This window comes from Ranitomeya variabilis, chromosome 7 (genome assembly GCF_051348905.1).
Source record: "Ranitomeya variabilis isolate aRanVar5 chromosome 7, aRanVar5.hap1, whole genome shotgun sequence".
Classification (NCBI taxonomy): Eukaryota; Metazoa; Chordata; class Amphibia; order Anura; family Dendrobatidae; genus Ranitomeya; species Ranitomeya variabilis.
The window spans coordinates 23,022,367-23,041,533 of record NC_135238.1 but is presented as its reverse complement, the minus strand read 5'-3'; the positions used below and the strand labels follow the sequence as shown (position 1 = coordinate 23,041,533).

The following is a 19,167-nucleotide window of genomic DNA, read 5'->3' as shown; positions in this document are numbered from 1 at the left end:
GACAAAACATGGAAAAGAACTGAACAATAAGGCCCACAGCATGTGGACTGCAAAAAACAAAGCCAGAAATTATCTTTGTTGAAATGAACTGCAAAGCAGAAGAGACCAGGCAGGGATGTGAATCCTCCAGGAACAATGGACAACTGGCACTGACTAAAGGGTCAAGCAAGACTAAATAGCCCAGTCAGAACTGCAATAAGTGGACACACCTGATGAATGCAGCGATCCAAAGACAGCAGCGCTACCACTTATAACCACCGGAGGGAGCCCAAGAGCAGAATTCACAACAGTAATCCCCACATGTACTTATGCTGGCTAACAGATGTAAATCATTCAGCTGCAGCAAGAAAGCTAAATCTCCCCGAGCACTAAAAAATACAAGGAGGACCCCCGAGCGTGCTCGAGAAATCTCAAGTAACAAGTATATTCGCTCATCACTAATCATTATCCATTTGTAGAAGCCATCATCTTTTCAACTTCAGCTTTCTTACAGATGTTACGTTTGCTCCAAAAATTTGTTAAATTTGTATTGAACCATTCTTCCCTCTACCTGTGAAATGTTCCCCGTGCAGTTGGCTGAAACACAACCCCAAAGCATGATTGATCTTGCCGACCATGAAGCATGGTGGTGGATGTTTTTTTCTGAAATACTGTGCCCTTTTTTACCCTCACACATCCCTTTGATCATTGTGACCAAAAAGTTATATTTTAACCTTTTCAGTCCATAGGACTTGTTTCCAAAATACATCAGGCTTCTTTAGATGTTCTTTTGCATACTTCTCTGGCTGAATTGTATGGTGAGGATGCAGGAGAGGTTTTCTTCTGATGACTCTTCCATGAAGGCCATATTTGTGCAGGTGCCTCTGAACAGTAGAACAATGTACCACAACTCCAGAGTCTTCTTAATCTTTCTGAAGGTCTTTTTCAGTCATGCGGCGGTTCTGATTTGCCTCTCTGGCACTCCTACGAGCAGCTCTCACTGAAAATTGGCTTGGTTTTAAAGGCCTTACCTTGACCTCCACTATTCCTGGTAACTGACATTGCTTACGGCAATTACATTTCGAAAGTGAGGAAAGGACAACTTGAAAACGCTTTGTGGGCCTCCACTATTTTCAGAGTGTTAGGCAGCTGCTTAGAAGAACTCATGGCTGCTGTTTTTTGGGCACAAGGTTAGAGGAGGCTGGGTTTTTATAAAGCTGGGATATTTGCATCACCTGGCCTTTCCTAACCAGGAACGAGCCATAACCTTAACAGGCTAATTAAGGTCCGAACCCTGGTCAAAGTTATCTGAGCACACAAATCTACAAGGGTGCCCTAACTTTTCCAGAGGCCCATTTGCCTACTTTTTCCCAACCTCCCGTATTATTGTCTTCTGCAGACGCATAAACATTAAGTGTAAAAGGAAAAACAACACTTCAGCAATTACAGGAGACCAAACCTTGTACTAAGTGCCATATCCTCGTCATAAAAAAAAAAAAAAAAAAAAAAAAAATCACCGATCAACATAAACAAGGGAGCGGCGTCTGCGCAGTGCACACATCGTGAGTAATAATTTAACCCTTTAATGTATAAACCACAGAGAGTCGTCATTTATTTAAAACATGAGAGCGCCGGCGTCAGTTCATGTGATCAGACCATCAAGTCTCTTCCTCTGCTAAAAAACGAAGAATGTTTCCTCAGCACCGGAGGATTTTTGGTAGAAGAGTTCAGGTGATGTGAGCGGTCAAGATCCATCGCGGCGGCGGCTTCTGTGGGGTCAGTGCGTCATCAAAACATAATTTCTCCAAGACCTGAAATGGATAAAGTGGGATCATCATCATCGAAATAATCATCATCAAAATCATCAGAAAACATCCTCCTCCTGCACAGACAGCAGCTCTACATGTGTATGATAGTTCCTGCAGCTCCCTCTCCCCTCTCACAGCACGAAGGTTCACACACACAGAGAGATAACTGCAGCTGCATCTCCCTCCTCCCCGACTTCTATTACCTTGTTTTTTTTTTACATTTCCAGACACATTTTTACAGGATTTATGAAAGATAGGAATATTTTACAGAGGGTTTCCAAGGATCACATCACATTTGGTTTTACTACATTATCAATAATTTTTCTTATATTCTATACACCAACTTTATAACTTTTTTTTTTCTTACATCTGTCCACTTAGTTGTCTTCCCTACATGCCTCCATCCATCTTCCTGTGCACTGTGTGAAACCACAGTATGGATCAGGGATCCCTTTAAGTCTATCCCTTTTACATTTCCAAGTTGCCAGATGTACCCAATAAATGTCTCATCTGCTGAGCGGCAAATACATAAAATTAGTTGTAGCTACCATGGAGGCCCAGGGATGGGAGTACCTAGGTTTAGAGAATCTTTAGTGGCCCAGCTGATACAGTAATGGAGGAGCAGTTGTTCCAATAATTCCTTTTCGTCCAAAAATTCCAGTTTCTCAATTCTGTGGATAAAGAAGAGAATGTGACCGGTGGCCGAGTAGTCAGAGGACGCAGTATTTTTTTCCCCCATATCACAATTTGTATTAAAATCCTGCATTTTTCACCCCGGCCACTGATTTTTTTTTTTTTTTTTAGACTCGAATATCGCATTTCACACTTACATTAGCCACATTTTGTATTGATGCATCTAATGAGCGTGTGCAAAAGTCATTGTGAAGGGAAAAGGAGCTGTATGATCCTAGAAAAGTGGCCACTGTGAAGGTTTTTTTCTTTATTAAAGATTGTGATAGGAGGAAAAATAAATAATGTAAAATGAGCGCAACACAGAAACATTGGGTCATTTTCTAAGGGTTTTACCACTTCTCCAAATCCGAGGCAACGTAACAAATGCCGAGGAACTTGCATTTTGCATCTTTTGAGTTACTCACCGCATCAGATCGGCTTGGGGCAGATTAGCGTACACTTTAATCATGTCCCAGGCATCGGCCACCTCCCAGCCATTAGAGAGCAACCGCTCCATCTGCAAAAGAAAAGATCCAAAAAGATAAACTTGGCATTAAAGGAATCGTGCTCAGTCTTAAAGGGTATTTCCCATCTGGCACAATTAATGCTTATATGTATGATATGCCAGAGGTGAGTCAGGTGTTGGGGCGTCTACCTGCTGGAGAAGTCTCAGGAGACATGGCCCCCCATTATAAGAGGTGACGCACAACACGCAGATATCTGCAGATCAGCACCTACGAGCTGGATTCCCTAGTGCACCGATATCTTATCGCACATAAGTACAAGTCACTTATTAGAAGGTTCCATCAGCTGATCGATTCACACTTTGTACGCAGCGAGTCAATAATATCAATAGTGATAAATGATTAATGAGACAACTACACCCTGTCCTAACGAAGCGGCACAAAAAGCCTTCATATCAGCAACTAATTGCCCCCATCACGGTTTCCTCAGGATAACATTCTTGTACATAGGAGCAGTATAAGGCCATGTTCACACTTTGCGGTTTTTACCGCGGAACCGCCGCAATTTTGCCGCAGCGGGTCCGCTGCAGTTTCCATTGCGTTTACATTTACATGTAAACCTATGGAAACCGCAAACCGCAGTGCACATGCTGCGGGAAAAAACGCACAGAAACGCAGCGGTTTAAAACCCGCAGCATGTCACTTCTTTGTGCAGAATCGCTGCGATTCTGCACCCATAGGAATGCATTGAACCGCTTACTTCCCGCATGGGGCTGTGTCCACGTTGCGGGAAGTAAGCGGATAATGTGCGGGTGGTACCCGGGGTGGAGGAGAGGAGACTCTGCTCCAGGCCCTGGGAACCATATTTGTGTGTAAAAAAAAGAATTAAAATAAAAAATCATGTTATACTCAGCTCTCAGCGCTGCACGCGGCCGTCCGGTTAGAGTTGCTGTGCGAGCAGGACCTGTGGTGACGTCGCGGTCACATGACCGTGACGTCACGAAGGGTCCTTCTCGCACATCATCTTTGGAACCGGACCGCCGGGTGCAGCGCCGAGGAAATCGGGACGTCAGCGGGTGAGTATATAAACTTTTTTTAATTTTAACATTACTATTGATGCTGCATATGCAGCATCAATAGTATAGGCGGAAACCCGCAACGGAAACCGCGGAACAAACCGCGATAAATCTGCAGGGATAACCGCAGCGGTTTTGCCCTGCAGATTTATCAAATCCACTGCGGGAGAACCTGCAGAGGACCCCGCAAAGTGTGCACATAGCCTTATAGTACTTATATTCTTGTACATAGGGGGCAGTATTATAGTAGTTATATTCTTGTACATAGGGGCAGTATTATAGTAGTTATATTCTTGTACATAGGAGCAGTATTATAGTAGTTATATTCTTGTACATAGGAGCAGTATTATAGTAGCTATATTCTTGTACATAGGGGCAGTATTATAGTAGTTATATTCTTGTACATAGGGGCAGTATTATAGTAGTTATATTCTTGTACATAGGAGCAGTATTATAGTAGTTATATTCTTGTACATAGGGGCAGTATTATAGTAGTTATATTCTTGTACATAGGAGCAGTATTATAGTAGTTATATTCTTGTACATAGGAGCAGTATTATAGTAGCTATATTCTTGTACATAGGGGCAGTATTATAGTAGTTATATTCTTGTACATAGGGGCAGTATTATAGTAGTTATATTCTTGTACATAGGAGCAGTATTATAGTAGCTATATTCTTGTACATAGGGGCAGTATTATAGTAGTTATATTCTTGTACATAGGAGCAGTATTATAGTAGCTATATTCTTGTACATAGGGGCAGTATTATAGTAGTTATATTCTTGTACATAGGGACAGTATTATAGTAGTTATATTCTTGTACATTGTATTTATAGGAAAGACAGATGTAGAAATATCATCCCAACTTTACAAACTACTACAAGTAAGAGACACTAAAAACCAGTATGAACCAGTAGGTTTGCCTGATAAGGTACCGGTGGAATGTGAACATCTCATTATGTAGGAATGATGTACAGTACGGAGTAACTAAATACAGAGGAGTCAATACTGATCGATGCCTCCAAGGCCCATTTAGTGGCGCAGAGCAGATAATTAACACATTAGTGATGTAGTATGGATGATAACAGGACCTCGCATTGTATAACGAGCGGCTTCTGACCTGTGACTGGAGGGAGCGACAGGCCTCTACCCCGGCCAGGTTACACTGTCTCCTCTGCAGGTTCTCCACCATAATCTGTCCAAAACGGTCGGCCATGTTCACCTGTGAATATTGGAGCAGAGGGTGAGGGACGCGTCCTCATCACCTTCTTCTTACCGCTAACACATAATCATGGAGGGTTCGCAGCTTGTGAAGAGAGCTCACATCGATCCGGGTTATTAGACCAGGCCATCAATGAGACAGTTATGGCCATTTTCTCCCGGCAGCAGGACCTTTGTGAAGAAAAGCTCGACCTCCGTAGTTAGGCAGCGGGGAGCCGGCTGTCAATCAGTATGATGTCGACAGATCAGAGCGGACAAGAAGCCGCTGCCTTATCGGCGTTATGTCAGTGGAAGAAGATGAATCGCAGCAGAGATCGGAGTCAGCAACTACCTGCCTGTTTGGGGAAAACCGTGCTGACTGCTGAGGGTCTGACAGTTGGGACCCCCATCGTTCTTGAGACTAGGATTCCCAAAAATTCTGCAGCCCCATCCAGAATGGAGCAAAGGTGCAAATGCTCAGCGTCCACTCCATTCATTGTCTACGGTAGCGCTAAACACAGAACTTGGACGCTTCCCTCAATCCCATAGACAATGAATGGGGCAACGGTCGAGCATGTGCACCACTGCTTCAGTACCTGTGACCAGGTTACCTGTTCATAATTAATAAACATGGCGGTGGGGAACGTGCCTGCAGCCCACTTCAACAAACTTCCAGACTGCTCCGGAGTCATATAAACCAACACGCACTCGGCCACGAGAAGAGTCGGCAATCTGGAAATCAAAGAGAACGTGAGAATGGACTGAACCCGACATCACCCAGTGCAAGTACTGAGACCCTAAAAGCAAAAAGTAACTGGAGTAAAAAGTAATTTACATACAGAAAGTCATGGCTCCAAGTCAAAAGAGTGTATAACACTACAGAGCCTGTCAAGAGAGCATAAACTAAGGTTGTCCCCATTCTGCTACACCACGATTGCTGAATCTTCCTCCTCTCCACAAGAACCAGCACCAGAAGTTAACCCATAAGAGTTATTCATCTTTTAATAACCCAAATAATAAAAAACAAACAACTTTTGTAATTCGGTTTGATTAAAAATTTTGCACCGTTCACCTTCTGCAGCTTCTATGCATCATAGTGCATCACAAGCTGCTGAATGCTGTTCACACAGCTCACGGTTCGGTCTCACGAGTGATCATCGAACCTCAATTTTGAACAAATCTAAGTCAAGCAACTTTGTTGTGATCAGAATTGATCTTGAGTGATCACTCCAAGAAAGTGAAATCGTTCTCTGACAGATCTGGCTTTGAACTGTATTCCGCAGCTGGCTATGTACCATAATACATAGAAGCTGCAGAAACCGAGCGCGCAAGAATGTCAAGTTAAGCCAATTACGAAAGTTACTTTTAGGCTCAAAAGCATGCATTTCATAAAAACAGGGGTGCACACAGCCTTTATCTTTCCAACGGTTCACTTCTCTTCTATACGAGGAGCTAAAAACCCAAGTATTTGTTATGTAAAAAAATTCAACGTAATCAGGATAAACCGACACCTTACTGTGGGTCCATGCCAAATTTCTTTAGCTTGTCCTCCATGTCCTTTAGGTGTCTCAGGTCCGCGCCGATGATGGAATAGTGCGAAGAGTCCAGGCTGTGGGAATCTATGGGAGAGTCAAACAATCGGGTCTCAGGAAGGGGAACAGCCTGGACATGGGTATTACTACATGGTGTTCGGTAAGGGGAGATGCTATGATGGCTCTGTGACTGCGCCCCAATATCATAGATCCCTCCGTAAGACCCTGCACCCCGGATCTCTGATGATCAACCTAATCAAGGGACTGCTGAACACACCGTTCATTTCTAAACCTGCTGCAGCTTCACATCCCCCTTCTTTGTGCCAATCGGCAGCGTTCCGGGAGGTGCGGACCCCTCTAATCTAACAGCAAACCCCATTAATAAGACGATTTCCTCTGCTTTCTCTCTACAGCAGAGACATCTCCCATTCCCTTCGGGCCAGATAAGAGTCTGGCATCAGTGCACAGACCACGATCCAAGCTTTCTGGACTTCTACCTAAGGGTTAAAATGCAGGGGTACGCGGAGGGGACAAAGTGCACACTCACCAACAATCTGCACCCTTCCCTCGATAGTACTGCTTTATGACGGGTCAATATAGGAAGATAAATGATAAACGCTGACAATGGATATGAATCAATGAGATCTCGTATTGGGGGGGGGGGGGATGAGACTTATAGGGGCCGTCTGGTGAAAACATCCTCTACTGAATAAGTGACCACGTCTTCATCGGTAGGTGTCCTCGCACCTATTGGGGTACTTTTAACATAGGGGCAGCGGTGCACATGCGCGACCGCCGCTCCAGTGCAGCGCTCTCGAATGAATGGAGCCGCGGATGTGCATGGACCGCTGCTTCCTTCTAACGAGGATTAAATATGCCCGGTTCTCAATACCGGTGGGGGTCCCAGCGGCAGGACCCCCATAATCAATGAATTATGAAACGTTCGACTAATGTGTATGGGAGAGGGGGTGAAGATAAATCCCAGATCCCTGCGCAGACCCCAGACCCACCTATAAGGAGAGACTCTCCAGAATGGGATTCCATTATCGGCTTGGACAATGGAGGCTTTGATCTATTAAAAAAAAAATTATCAAAGTTAATCTATAAACTTAAGGAAAGAAATCATTCTCTGGTTTTACAACTCGGATAAAGACTTCAACTATGTCCAGAAGATTTTATTGGCAAAATGAAAGCGATAAAAAAAAACAAAAAAAAACATCTTTTTACCATATTGTCTAGCACTGAACCACAGCAGCCAGTACATCACTGCGGGTCTAAAAGGGTCCTTGGACCACCATAATGAAACATCTATAAATAGTCAACAGTTATTCGCTAACTAATACAAACATTTAATGTCTGGGGTCGTACGGTTCATAAGGCGTCGGTGATACAGGACACAAATCGCAAGGACGACCCCTGTATGTATCCTGTATTAGGGTAAAGGGACAGCAAAAACTTGGTCCTAAGTGAGGGGTCTCACTACGAGAAGGATTCCAAAAAAAAAGTTGGGGCTATGTGTAAAATGTAAAGAAAATGGGAATTAAATAATCTGGAAGTCTGTTAAACAGCGAATTTTATTCGCAGAAGATCATCGATGGACAGTTTTCCATTTCACTTGAAGAAATTAACTCATTTAGAAATTCATGGCAACGACATCTGAGAAAAGTTGCCAGGGGGTTGAGGAAAGCAAGTGGTACTAATGAAAAACAGCCGGAGTGTCAAACTTCAACCAAGTCAAATGACTGTGTATAGAAAGAGCATGTTAGAGAGGCAGAGTCTCTCAGAAGAAAAGATGCTCAGAGGTCACCAATCTGAACAAGGTGTAAATATAAAGGAACAATTTCACAATAATGCTCAAACTAAAACTGCAAAGATGTAGAAAGGAGAGGGAGCGCCAAAGCCCCGGCGCCCAGAGGAGAGTGAGAGCCCAAGCCCCAGCGCCCAGAGCAGAGGGAGCGCCCAAAGGAGAGGGAGCGCCAAAGCCCCGGCGCCCAGAGGAGAGTGAGAGCCCAAGCCCCAGCGCCCAGAGCAGAGGGAGCGCCCAAAGGAGAGGGAGCGCCCAAGCCCCGGCGCCCAGAGGAGAGGGAGCGCCCAAGCCCCGGCACCCAGAGGAGAGGGAGCGCCCAAAGGAGAGGGAGCGCCCAAGCCCCGGCGCCCAGAGGAGAGGGAGCGCCCAAGCCCCGGCACCCAGAGGAGAGGGAGCGCCCAAGCCCCGGCACCCAGAGGAGAGGGAGCGCCCAAGCCCCGGCACCCAGAGGAGAGGGAGCGCCCAAGCCCCGGCACCCAGAAGAGAGGGAGCGCCCAAGCCCCGGCACCCAGAGGAGACAGAGAGCACCCAAGCCTTGGCACCCAGAGGAGAGGGAGCGCCCAAGCCCCGGCACCCAGAGGAGAGGGAGCGCCCAAGCCCCGGCACCCAGAGGAGAGGGAGCGCCCAAGCCCCGGCACCCAGAGGAGAGGGAGCGCCCAAGCCCCGGCACCCAGAGGAGAGGGAGCGCCCAAGCCTTGGCACCCAGAGGAGACAGAGAGCACCCAAGCCTTGGCACCCAGAGGAGACAGAGAGCGCCCAAGCCTTGGCACCCAGAGGAGAGGGAGCGCCCAAGCCCCGGCACCCAGAGGAGAGGGAGCGCCCAAGCCCCGGCACCCAGAGGAGAGGGAGCGCCCAAGCCCCGGCACCCAGAGGAGAGGGAGCGCCCAAGCCCCGGCACCCAGAGGAGAGGGAGCGCCCAAGCCCCGGCACCCAGAGGAGAGGGAGCGCCCAAGCCCCGGCACCCAGAGGAGACAGAGAGCACCCAAGCCTTGGCACCCAGAGGAGAGGGAGCGCCCAAGCCTCAACATTTTAAAAATTATGAAACTAAAGAAATTGGGCACAAACCATAAACTGTGGAGCAGTGAGAATCTGACATCAAACAAGAATGGAACACAATCCTCTCCCAAATCTCCAGGAATTGTCTCCTTAATACCCAGACTGTTGTAAGAAGAGGGGACGCAACACAATGGTGGACACGGCCCGAGCACAACTTTTTTGAAATGCGTTGCTGCCACCAAATAATAATTTTATTTTTTTTTAAATAAAATGAAGGTACAACATTCACCATCTGATTGGTGATTGAAATATGACATATAATATATATATATATATATATATATATATATATATATATATATATATATATTTTATTATTTTTCTTCTATATATTTTACACAACTTTATGAAATTGGGTACTTGCATTTATGAGACGCAGTACCAGACACAGCCTGGTTATAGTTGTGGTGCTGTCCCTGGATGGCAGCAGCAGTCTACATTGGACGTTACGTTCCTGCTGAATTACTGGATTTCAGCCTCACTGTTTCTCACCCCCAACTGGACACACCTGCGCTGACTTACTTTATGTTATATAGTTTTCTGGCCACTATCGAGGGGAAGTCGACCTCAAAGTACTTCGTCGGGAGAATATTTTCATCCTGTGAAAACAAATTAACAAAATGGTTAAAATCTGCTGGAAATGTCGTCATCCATCTTGGAAAAAGACGGAGACTTGTCGGAGATTCTAATGTACATGGAGCTGTCCCAGGTCTTTGGACCAACACAGTGGGAAGAAGAAGATCTCCCCAGAAGAGCTCAGCACAGTGCTGCCCTTTCCTAAAAATGAAGATGGGCTCGTAGACTTTATTAGCACAGGGGTATCAGTGACAATAAACGAGTGCACCAGGGACTCTGCAGGCGCCATGTACCGAGCAGCCGATCCCTGCAGGGACAACGCTCTGCAGATCATCTGCACAAGCCGCTGTCTCACAGTAGTGACTTTCAGCATCTACAGATAAGAAAGAATAAAACATTTACAGTTTTCGCCTCCAATAAACCCCATAACAGGTCCCTTGAACTTTGGAGCTTTTACGCTGTGCTGTTTTTTTTTTTTTTCCGATTACCGTTATCTCAGAGACAGTGCAGTGTCCTGCGGATCTGCCATTAATGTCAGAGATGAGATAACCCAGGAAAAAACAAACTAAAAAACCTGATTTTATCAATATTTAATTTTAAGAAAAGTGAAATGAATGAGTGGAATTGAATTCTACAAAAGTCTGCATTAGCCAAAATGCAGATTTTTGCATACCTGTTTTGCGCAAATTTAGTAAAACAGCGGCAGCTGGCGGCCATTTTTCTGAAGCATGAAAGGCCAAAGTGGTATAGAACAATTTTTAGGGAAAGACCCCATAGCGTAATAAACGACATTAAAAATTCTCAGCCAATAGAAAAAACGAGCGAATTGGAAAATTGTCCGCTCCGCTCATGTTCTGTCTCAGCAGAGTTTGGCGCCATCCAGTGGTGAAAAGTATTATAGGTTGATAAATCTCAGATATCTTGCCATTGTGTTCCCCATTTTACTTCGCATTGGTTCAATAACATCTAAAGGCCACAGACAGTAGGTTTGTGCTTAGACAAGGGGGAGTGGAATGGTCCCGAATTCTCCAGCAGCCAGAGGTCACTGCTTTAGTCCCAGCGCACTCATCCTTAAAGTTAATAATTCTCGCGGACAAACTCGGGAGCCTTTATCACATCGCAATCTCCAATATCGGCAGCAGCGATAAGGGCCAGATACGTAATGTGCAAGGTTATCAGGAGTCTGATAACAGTTTCTCGCTTCTTCATCATTCGAATGACCACATAAAGCAATCATCTTCAGCCTGCGGCTCTCCAGCTGTCAGCACATGCTGGGAGTTGTAGTTTCACGGCGGCCGGAGTGCCACAGGTTGGAGACCACCGGGGCAAAGCGTGGTACAAATGCCTGGAGTATGGGCATTTGTACCTGGTGTGCACGCTATGCAAGGTGATGTGCACAGGATCTACGCTCTGCAAAGACGCTGAACTAGCAGGAGACGCCCCAGGCTCTCACAGTCTGCAGGATCTCATGTCCTGGTTCCTACCTTTAATCTCCAGAACGTGGTGTCCAGCCCGGCCCCGAGACTGATTATCTGACACTTGCACTCCGTCTTCTTGAGGAAGGCGTTCAGCAGCTGATTGACCCCTTGCACCCGGGCATAGTAACCTAAGAAATGACAAGATGGAGCGTTAGAGGTTCAAAGCGCGGTTTTTTTCATATTTTAAAAGCCAAAACTTTTTAACTTTATGTCTCTATTAGGATTTTGCAGCAGAAGTTCTGTTTCTTTTAACAACTTTGCAACGACCGCCGTGAGTGATCACTACATGGAGCGGGATCAAAAGCGGAGACTTAACATGCGGGTGCCGGCGGAATTTCATTTCAGGACCCCACCGTACTGATGAAATGGGGGCCAGCTGCCATTTAACCCTTTAAATACCGCCATCGAGAACGCCAGCGGGGTTAAAGAAAAGTGTCGCTACACTGCAGAAAAAATGAAGTCAGTGTCGCACATAGAAAGTTAATTCTCTGCCCTCTTCTCTCTGAAGGCGCTCGCTACACTGCCAGGTGTCTCAGTATAGCAATGAGCAGGGGCTGCAGAGAGGAACCTGGGAGGAGAATGATCATGCCGCGACAGCTCGTGCCAGACCGGACCACTGCACCGCATGCACAGCCCCCCCCCCCCCCCCCCGCAAGGATCATCACGCCCGATCGGTCCCTTGCACACATCGTCGCGCCCGACCGGATCCCCGCACACATCATCGCGCCCGATCGGATCCCCGCACACATCATCGCGCCCGACCGATCCCCGCACACATCATCGCGCCCGACCGATCCCCGCACACATCATCGCGCCCGACCGATCCCCGCACACATCGAGCCCAATCAGTCCCCCGCACACTTGCCTCTATTGATCTCCGGGGCTTTACGCTCCTTTGCTTGTCTCACAAAATACTGAATGTACGGATCCTTCCAGTAACCGACACTGACCGCAAACCTGGAAATGAGAAGAAATCTGATGAGAAGCCGGAATCCTCGTCCCCAAGACGTCTCCCGGCGCTGACAGTCACTTCCTCTGGCCGTTTCCATCACACAGATCACAACTAATTTTTACACCTGAAGATTTTCCCCATTTACATGAACAGACGTTGTAGATCTGCTGGGAGCTGGCGGTGCACAGCAGCTGAGGAGCCGCAGCCCCTCGCACCAGGTACGTGTGCAGACAGGTGGGGGGCAGAGGTTTTGGAGCCGAGAGGGCGCCATCCGTAATGGGAGTCAGCAGGAGCCCAACTATGACCCCAGCAGTCCTAGTAGCGACCGGCCGGGAGGACGAGGGGCAGAAATGGCAGCCGGAGGCCTAAGGAAAGGGATCGGGAGTCGGATTATCGGATATTGCACCAAACCAGAGGCGACACCGAACCCCGGAGGGTCCTGACTGCCTCCATCTACATAGCTGAAGAAATGCTCCCGATCTGCAAAGGACGGGGGTCTCTAAGGCCGGAGGAGGGGCGGGCGGCCTCTAATAATCATAAAATAAATATACCTGTCCACCTACTGACCCCCCCGCCTCCAAAACATCACTGCGACCAATCAGTGGCCAATGATTGGCTGCAGTGGTCATGTGACGAGATTAAAAAGGAAGCAAGCTGATGGGTGGGAGACACAATCAGAAGTGTGCAAGAGCCGCCGGGGGTCAGAAGGTGAACATATAAATATTGGAGACACCTAGGTCTGCACGGGAGCTGTGTACACAAAACGGCATTAACTGGAGACACATAGGTCTGCACGGGAGCTGTGTACACAAAACGGCATAACTGGAGACACATAGGTCTGCACGGGAGCTGTGTACACAAAACGGCATAACTGGACACATAGGTCTGCACGGGAGCCGTGTACACAAAACGGCAGGAGATTTTGTTCACACTCTTTACATGCTTTCTTCTGTTTCCTTGCCGCAGTCAGTGTCCGGTGTGGACGCCCCCTGTAATGCGAGGCTCAGTCATCCTATGGAGGCTCCTCGGTGACCACTGCCAGTTACATGTAATGACGGCTCCGCTCCTCCCTCACCTCTTACAGATAGAGGCGTCATCGCACGTCCCCCTCACAGCCTCGTCCGCGGTGTCAGAGTCCTGCCCGGTGGCTGCGGACATATTTCTCTGCTGTAGGTGTTACACTGTATGGGCTCCGGGTTGATGTGACGTCACTTCCGTTACTTGTCTCGGCGGTCACGTGGTCGCTTCTTGTGTCTCACAGAGCACAGTCCGCAATTCACCAATGAGAAGCCGCAGGGAAGAAAGGGGCGGAGTCCTCGGAGTGTATGGCGAATGATTTGGGGGGTGCACAATGCTGGGGGATGTCTGTGGGGGGATTTGGGGGAGCACAATGCTGGGGGATGTCTGTGGGGGGATTTGGGGGAGCACAATGCTGGGGGATGTCTGTGGGGGGATTTGGGGGTGCACAATGCTGGGAGATGTCTGTGGGGGGATTTGGGGGAGCACAATGCTGGGGGATGTCTGTGGGGGGATTTGGGGGAGCACAATGCTAGGGGATGTCTGTGGGGGGATTTGGGGGAGCACAATGCTGGGAGATGTCTGTGGGGGGATTTGGGGGTGCACAATGCTGGGGGATGTCTGTGGGGGGATTTGGGGGTGCACAATGCTGGGGGATGTCTGTGGGGGAATTTGGGGGTGCACAATGCTGGGGGATGTCTGTGGGGGGATTTGGGGGTGCACAATGCTGGGGGATGTCTGTGGGGGGATTTGGGGGTGCACAATGCTGGGGGATGTCTGGGGGAATTTGGGGGAGCACAATGCTGGGAGATGTCTGTGGGGGGATTTGGGGGAGCACAATGCTGGGGAATGTCTGGGGGGATTTGGGAGGTGTATAATGCTGGGGGATGTCTGTGGGGGGATTTGGGGGAGCACAATGCTGGGAGATGTCTGTGGGGGGATTTGGGGGAGCACAATGCTGGGGGATGTCTGTGGGGGGATTTGGGGGTGCACAATGCTGGGGGATGTCTGTGGGGGGATTTGGGGGTGCACAATGCTGGGGGATGTCTGTGGGGGAATTTGGGGGAGCACAATGCTGGGGGATGTCTGTGTGGGTATTTGGGGGAGCACAATGCTGGGGGATGTCTGTGGGGGGATTTGGGGGTGCACAATGCTGGGGGATGTCTGTGGGGGGATTTGGGGGTGCACAATGCTGGGGGATGTCTGTGGGGGAATTTGGGGGAGCACAATGCTGGGGGATGTCTGTGGGGGGATTTGGGGAGCACAATGCTGGGGGATGTCTGTGGGGGGATTTGGGGGTGCACAATGCTGGGAGATGCCTGTGGGGGGATTTGGGGGAGCACAATGCTGGGGGATGTCTGTGGGGGGATTTGGGGGTGCACAATGCTGGGAGATGCCTGTGGGGGGATTTGGGGGTGCACAATGCTGGGGGATGTCTGTGGGGGGATTTGGGGGAGCACAATGCTGGGGGATGTCTGTGGGGGGATTTGGGGGAGCACAATGCTGGGGGATGCCTTTGGGGGGGTGCACAATGCTGGGGATGTCTGGTGGGATTTGGGGGGTGCACAATGCAGGGAGATGCCTGTGGGGGGATTTGGGGGAGCACAATGCTGGGGGATGTCTGTGGGGGGATTTGGGGGTGCACAATGCTGGGAGATGCCTGTGGGGGGATTTGGGGGAGCACAATGCTGGGGGATGTCTGTGGGGGGATTTGGGGGTGCACAATGCTGGGAGATGCCTGTGGGGGGATTTGGGGGTGCACAATGCTGGGGGATGTCTGTGGGGGGATTTGGGGGAGCACAATGCTGGGGGATGTCTGTGGGGGGATTTGGGGGTGCACAATGCTGGGGGATGCCTTTGGGGGGGTGCACAATGCTGGGGATGTCTGGTGGGATTTGGGGGTGCACAATGCTGGGAGATGCCTGTGGGGGGATTTGGGGGTGCACAATGCTGGGGGATGTCTGTGGGGGGATTTGGGGGAGCACAATGCTGGGGGATGTCTGTGGGGGGATTTGGGGGAGCACAATGCTGGGAGATGCCTGTGGGGGGATTTGGGGGTGCACAATGCTGGGGGATGTCTGTGGGGGAATTTGGGGGAGCACAATGCTGGGGGATGTCTGTGGGGGGATTTGGGGGTGCACAATGCTGGGAGATGCCTGTGGGGGGATTTGGGGGTGCACAATGCTGGGGGATGTCTGTGGGGGGATTTGGGGGAGCACAATGCTGGGGGATGTCTGTGGGGGGATTTGGGGGTGCACAATGCTGGGAGATGCCTGTGGGGGGATTTGGGGGTGCACAATGCTGGGGGATGTCTGTGGGGGGATTTGGGGGAGCACAATGCTGGGGGATGCCTTTGGGGGGGTGCACAATGCTGGGGATGTCTGGTGGGATTTGGGGGTGCACAATGCAGGGAGATGCCTGTGGGGGGATTTGGGGTGTGCACAATGCTGGGGGATGCCTGTGGGGGGATTTGGGGGGTTCATAATGTGGGGAGATGCCTGTGGGGGGATTTTGGGGGTGCACAATGCAGGGAGATGCCTGTGGGGGGATTTGGGAGGTGTATAATGCTGGGGAATGCCTGTGGGGGGATTTGGGGGGTTCACAATGCGGGGAGATGCCTGTGGGGGGATTTGGGGGTGCACAATGCTGGGAGATGCCTGTGGGGGGATTTGGGGGTGCACAATGCTGGGAGATGCCTGTGGGGGGATTTGGGGGAGCACAATGCTGGGGGATGTCTGTGGGGGGATTTGGGGGTGCACAATGCTGGGAGATGCCTGTGGGGGGATTTGGGGGTGCACAATGCTGGGGGATGTCTGTGGGGGGATTTGGGGGAGCACAATGCTGGGGGATGCCTGTGGGGGGATTTGGGGGTGCACAATGCTGGGGATGTCTGGTGGGATTTGGGGGTGCACAATGCAGGGAGATGCCTGTGGGGGGATTTGGGGTGTGCACAATGCTGGGGGATGCCTGTGGGGGGATTTGGGGGGTTCATAATGTGGGGAGATGCCTGTGGGGGGATTTTGGGGGTGCACAATGCAGGGAGATGCCTGTGGGGGGATTTGGGAGGTGTATAATGCTGGGGGATGCCTGTGGGGGGATTTGGGGGGTTCACAATGCGGGGAGATGCCTGTGGGGGGATTTGGGGGTGCACAATGCTGGGAGATGCCTGTGGGGGGATTTGGGGGTGCACAATGCTGGGAGATGCCTGTGGGGGGATTTGGGAGGAGTATAATGCTGGGGGATGCCTGTGGGGGGATTTGGGGGTGCACAATGCTGGGGGATGTCTGTGGGGGGATTTGGGGGAGCACAATGCTGGGGGATGCCTTTGGGGGGGTGCACAATGCTGGGGATGTCTGGTGGGATTTGGGGGGTGCACAATGCAGGGAGATGCCTGTGAGGGGATTTGGGGAGTACAATGCTGGGGGATGCCTGTGGGGGGATTTGGGGGTGCACAATGCTGGGAGATGCCTGTGGGGGGATTTGGGGGTGCACAATGCTGGGGGATGTCTGTGGGGGGGGATTTGGGGGAGCACAATGCTGGGGGATGCCTTTGGGGGGGTGCACAATGCTGGGGATGTCTGGTGGGATTTGGGGGTGCACAATGCAGGGAGATGCCTGTGGGGGGATTTGGGGGGTGCACAATGCTGGGGGATGCCTGTGGGGGGATTTTGGGGGTTCATAATGCGGGGAGATGCCTGTGGGGGGATTTGGGAGGTGTATAATGCAGGGAGATGCCTGTGGGGGGATTTGGGAGGTGTATAATGCTGGGGGATGCCTGTGGGGGGATTTGGGGGGTTCACAATGCGGGGAGATGCCTGTAGGGGGATTTGGGGGTGCACAATGCTGGGAGATGCCTGTGGGGGGATTTGGGGGTGCACAATGCTGGGAGATGCCTGTGGGGGGATTTGGGGGATTCACAATGCTGGGAGATGCCTGTGGGGGGATTTGGGGGGTTCACAATGCGGGGAGATGCCTGTGGGGGGTGCACAATGCTGGGAGAAGCCTGTGGGAGGATTTGGGGGGTTCACAATGCGGGGAGATGCCTGTAGGGGGATTTGGGGGTGCAAAATGCTGGGAGATGCCTGTGGGGGGATTTGGGGGTGCACAATGCTGGGAGATGCCTGTGGGGGGATTTGGGGGGTTCACAATGCTGGGAGATGCCTGTGGGGGGATTTGGGGGGTTCACAATGCGGGGAGATGCCTGTGGGGGGTGCACAATGCTGGGAGATGCCTGTGGGGGGATTTGGGGGGTTCACAATGCTGGGGATGCCTGTGGGGGGATTTGGGGGGTTCACAATGCGGGGAGATGCCTGTGGGGGGGATTTGGGGGTGCACAATGCTGGGAGGTGGCTATGGTGGGATTTGGGGGTGCATAATGCTGGGGGATGCCTGTGGGGGGATTTGGGGGTGCGCAATGCAGGGAGATGCCTTTGGGGGGTGCACAATGCGGGGAGATGTCTGTGGGGGGATTTGGGGGTGTATAAAGTGGGGTTCTCTGTAATGTTTGTGGCTTTGGAGGATGTATTAAGAGGTGTTTCCTGTGAAGGTTTTCTGCAGTGAGAGGGGTCTGCACCCTCTGTTTTGGGGTCCTGAATGATGCCCGTCTAGAGCTCTATATTGTGTGAGGTTTGGGTGGTCTACATTAGGGGTCCTGGCACTGTAGTGTATTGATGTGAGATCCTTACTCTCTGACCTGGTGAGTCTTTTAGACGCCGGCTCTCTCCGCACTCTCGTGCTACTACTCCTAACCTCTCCAGTATTCCTGAATCCTTCCATGGGTAAGAGAAGTGACACAAGACGGGACGTGTGCACAATGTCCTGTTTGCATTGCTGTGCGCTATGTTCAGATTATGCAGCACTTTTTCAGGTGGGCTCCGGGCGGGCGGTCCCGGCCTGACGAAGACATTGTGTATACTCGGCCTTCCAGTGGTTTATAGTCAGTAGTTCTGTTCTCCGGTCTCTGTCGCGTCCATCAGTCCCGGACAACCACCATTAATGATCAGGGGATGACATCGCAGCCTTCAGACTGATTTGTTTTCCTTATGCAGGGGCTGATACAGCATTCAGATCTGGCAAAACAATAAAACCGGCCAGTTTATATCTTTCCCTGGGAATGTGATAGAAAGCCAAATGGCCGTCATCACATATTTCAAACTGCAACCCATCCTAGTCATATGTGCGGGTGGGCTGTAGCCTGAAAAAAACAGCGCTACATCTGTCTCAACTGTCAGAGGAGCAGCATATAAACACCTCACTCAGCCACCGAGCAGGGCAATGACATGGGAACAAATACATTTAGATGCTGACTGTGCACAACAGGTAATTTATTTTTCCTGCATCATCCTCAGTCAGTCTGACAGGGTTACATCAGGGGACAGACGGACTGAGCATGCAGCAGGACCGAGCCTGGAGAAAAGATGAAACCCGCTGTGCTCAGTCAGCAGGGAGATTGTTCATGATGCTTCTCTTCACATTTCTCAAGCTGTTTCCTCAGTCTGCACCCTGTCCTAACACATGGCTGGGATGGGTTGCTGTTTGAAATACAGTAC

General features: G+C 50.2%; 1 protein-coding gene across 1 annotated transcript; it reads right to left on the bottom strand.

The window, feature by feature from the left end:
- Positions 1 to 1,546: 1,546 nt before the first annotated feature.
- Positions 1,547 to 13,829, bottom strand: LCMT1 (leucine carboxyl methyltransferase 1). The gene is made up of 11 exons (XM_077274522.1): positions 13,677 to 13,829; positions 12,515 to 12,606; positions 11,656 to 11,777; positions 10,118 to 10,194; positions 7,743 to 7,804; positions 6,717 to 6,819; positions 5,812 to 5,932; positions 5,121 to 5,222; positions 2,885 to 2,976; positions 2,361 to 2,458; positions 1,547 to 1,790 (listed from the first exon to the last, which is right to left on the bottom strand). The coding sequence occupies exons 1-11, from the start codon at positions 13,757 to 13,759 to the stop codon at positions 1,768 to 1,770; spliced, it is 975 nt and encodes a 324-aa protein (XP_077130637.1). The 5' UTR covers positions 13,760 to 13,829; the 3' UTR covers positions 1,547 to 1,767.
- Between the last annotated feature and the right edge of the window lie 5,338 nt (positions 13,830 to 19,167).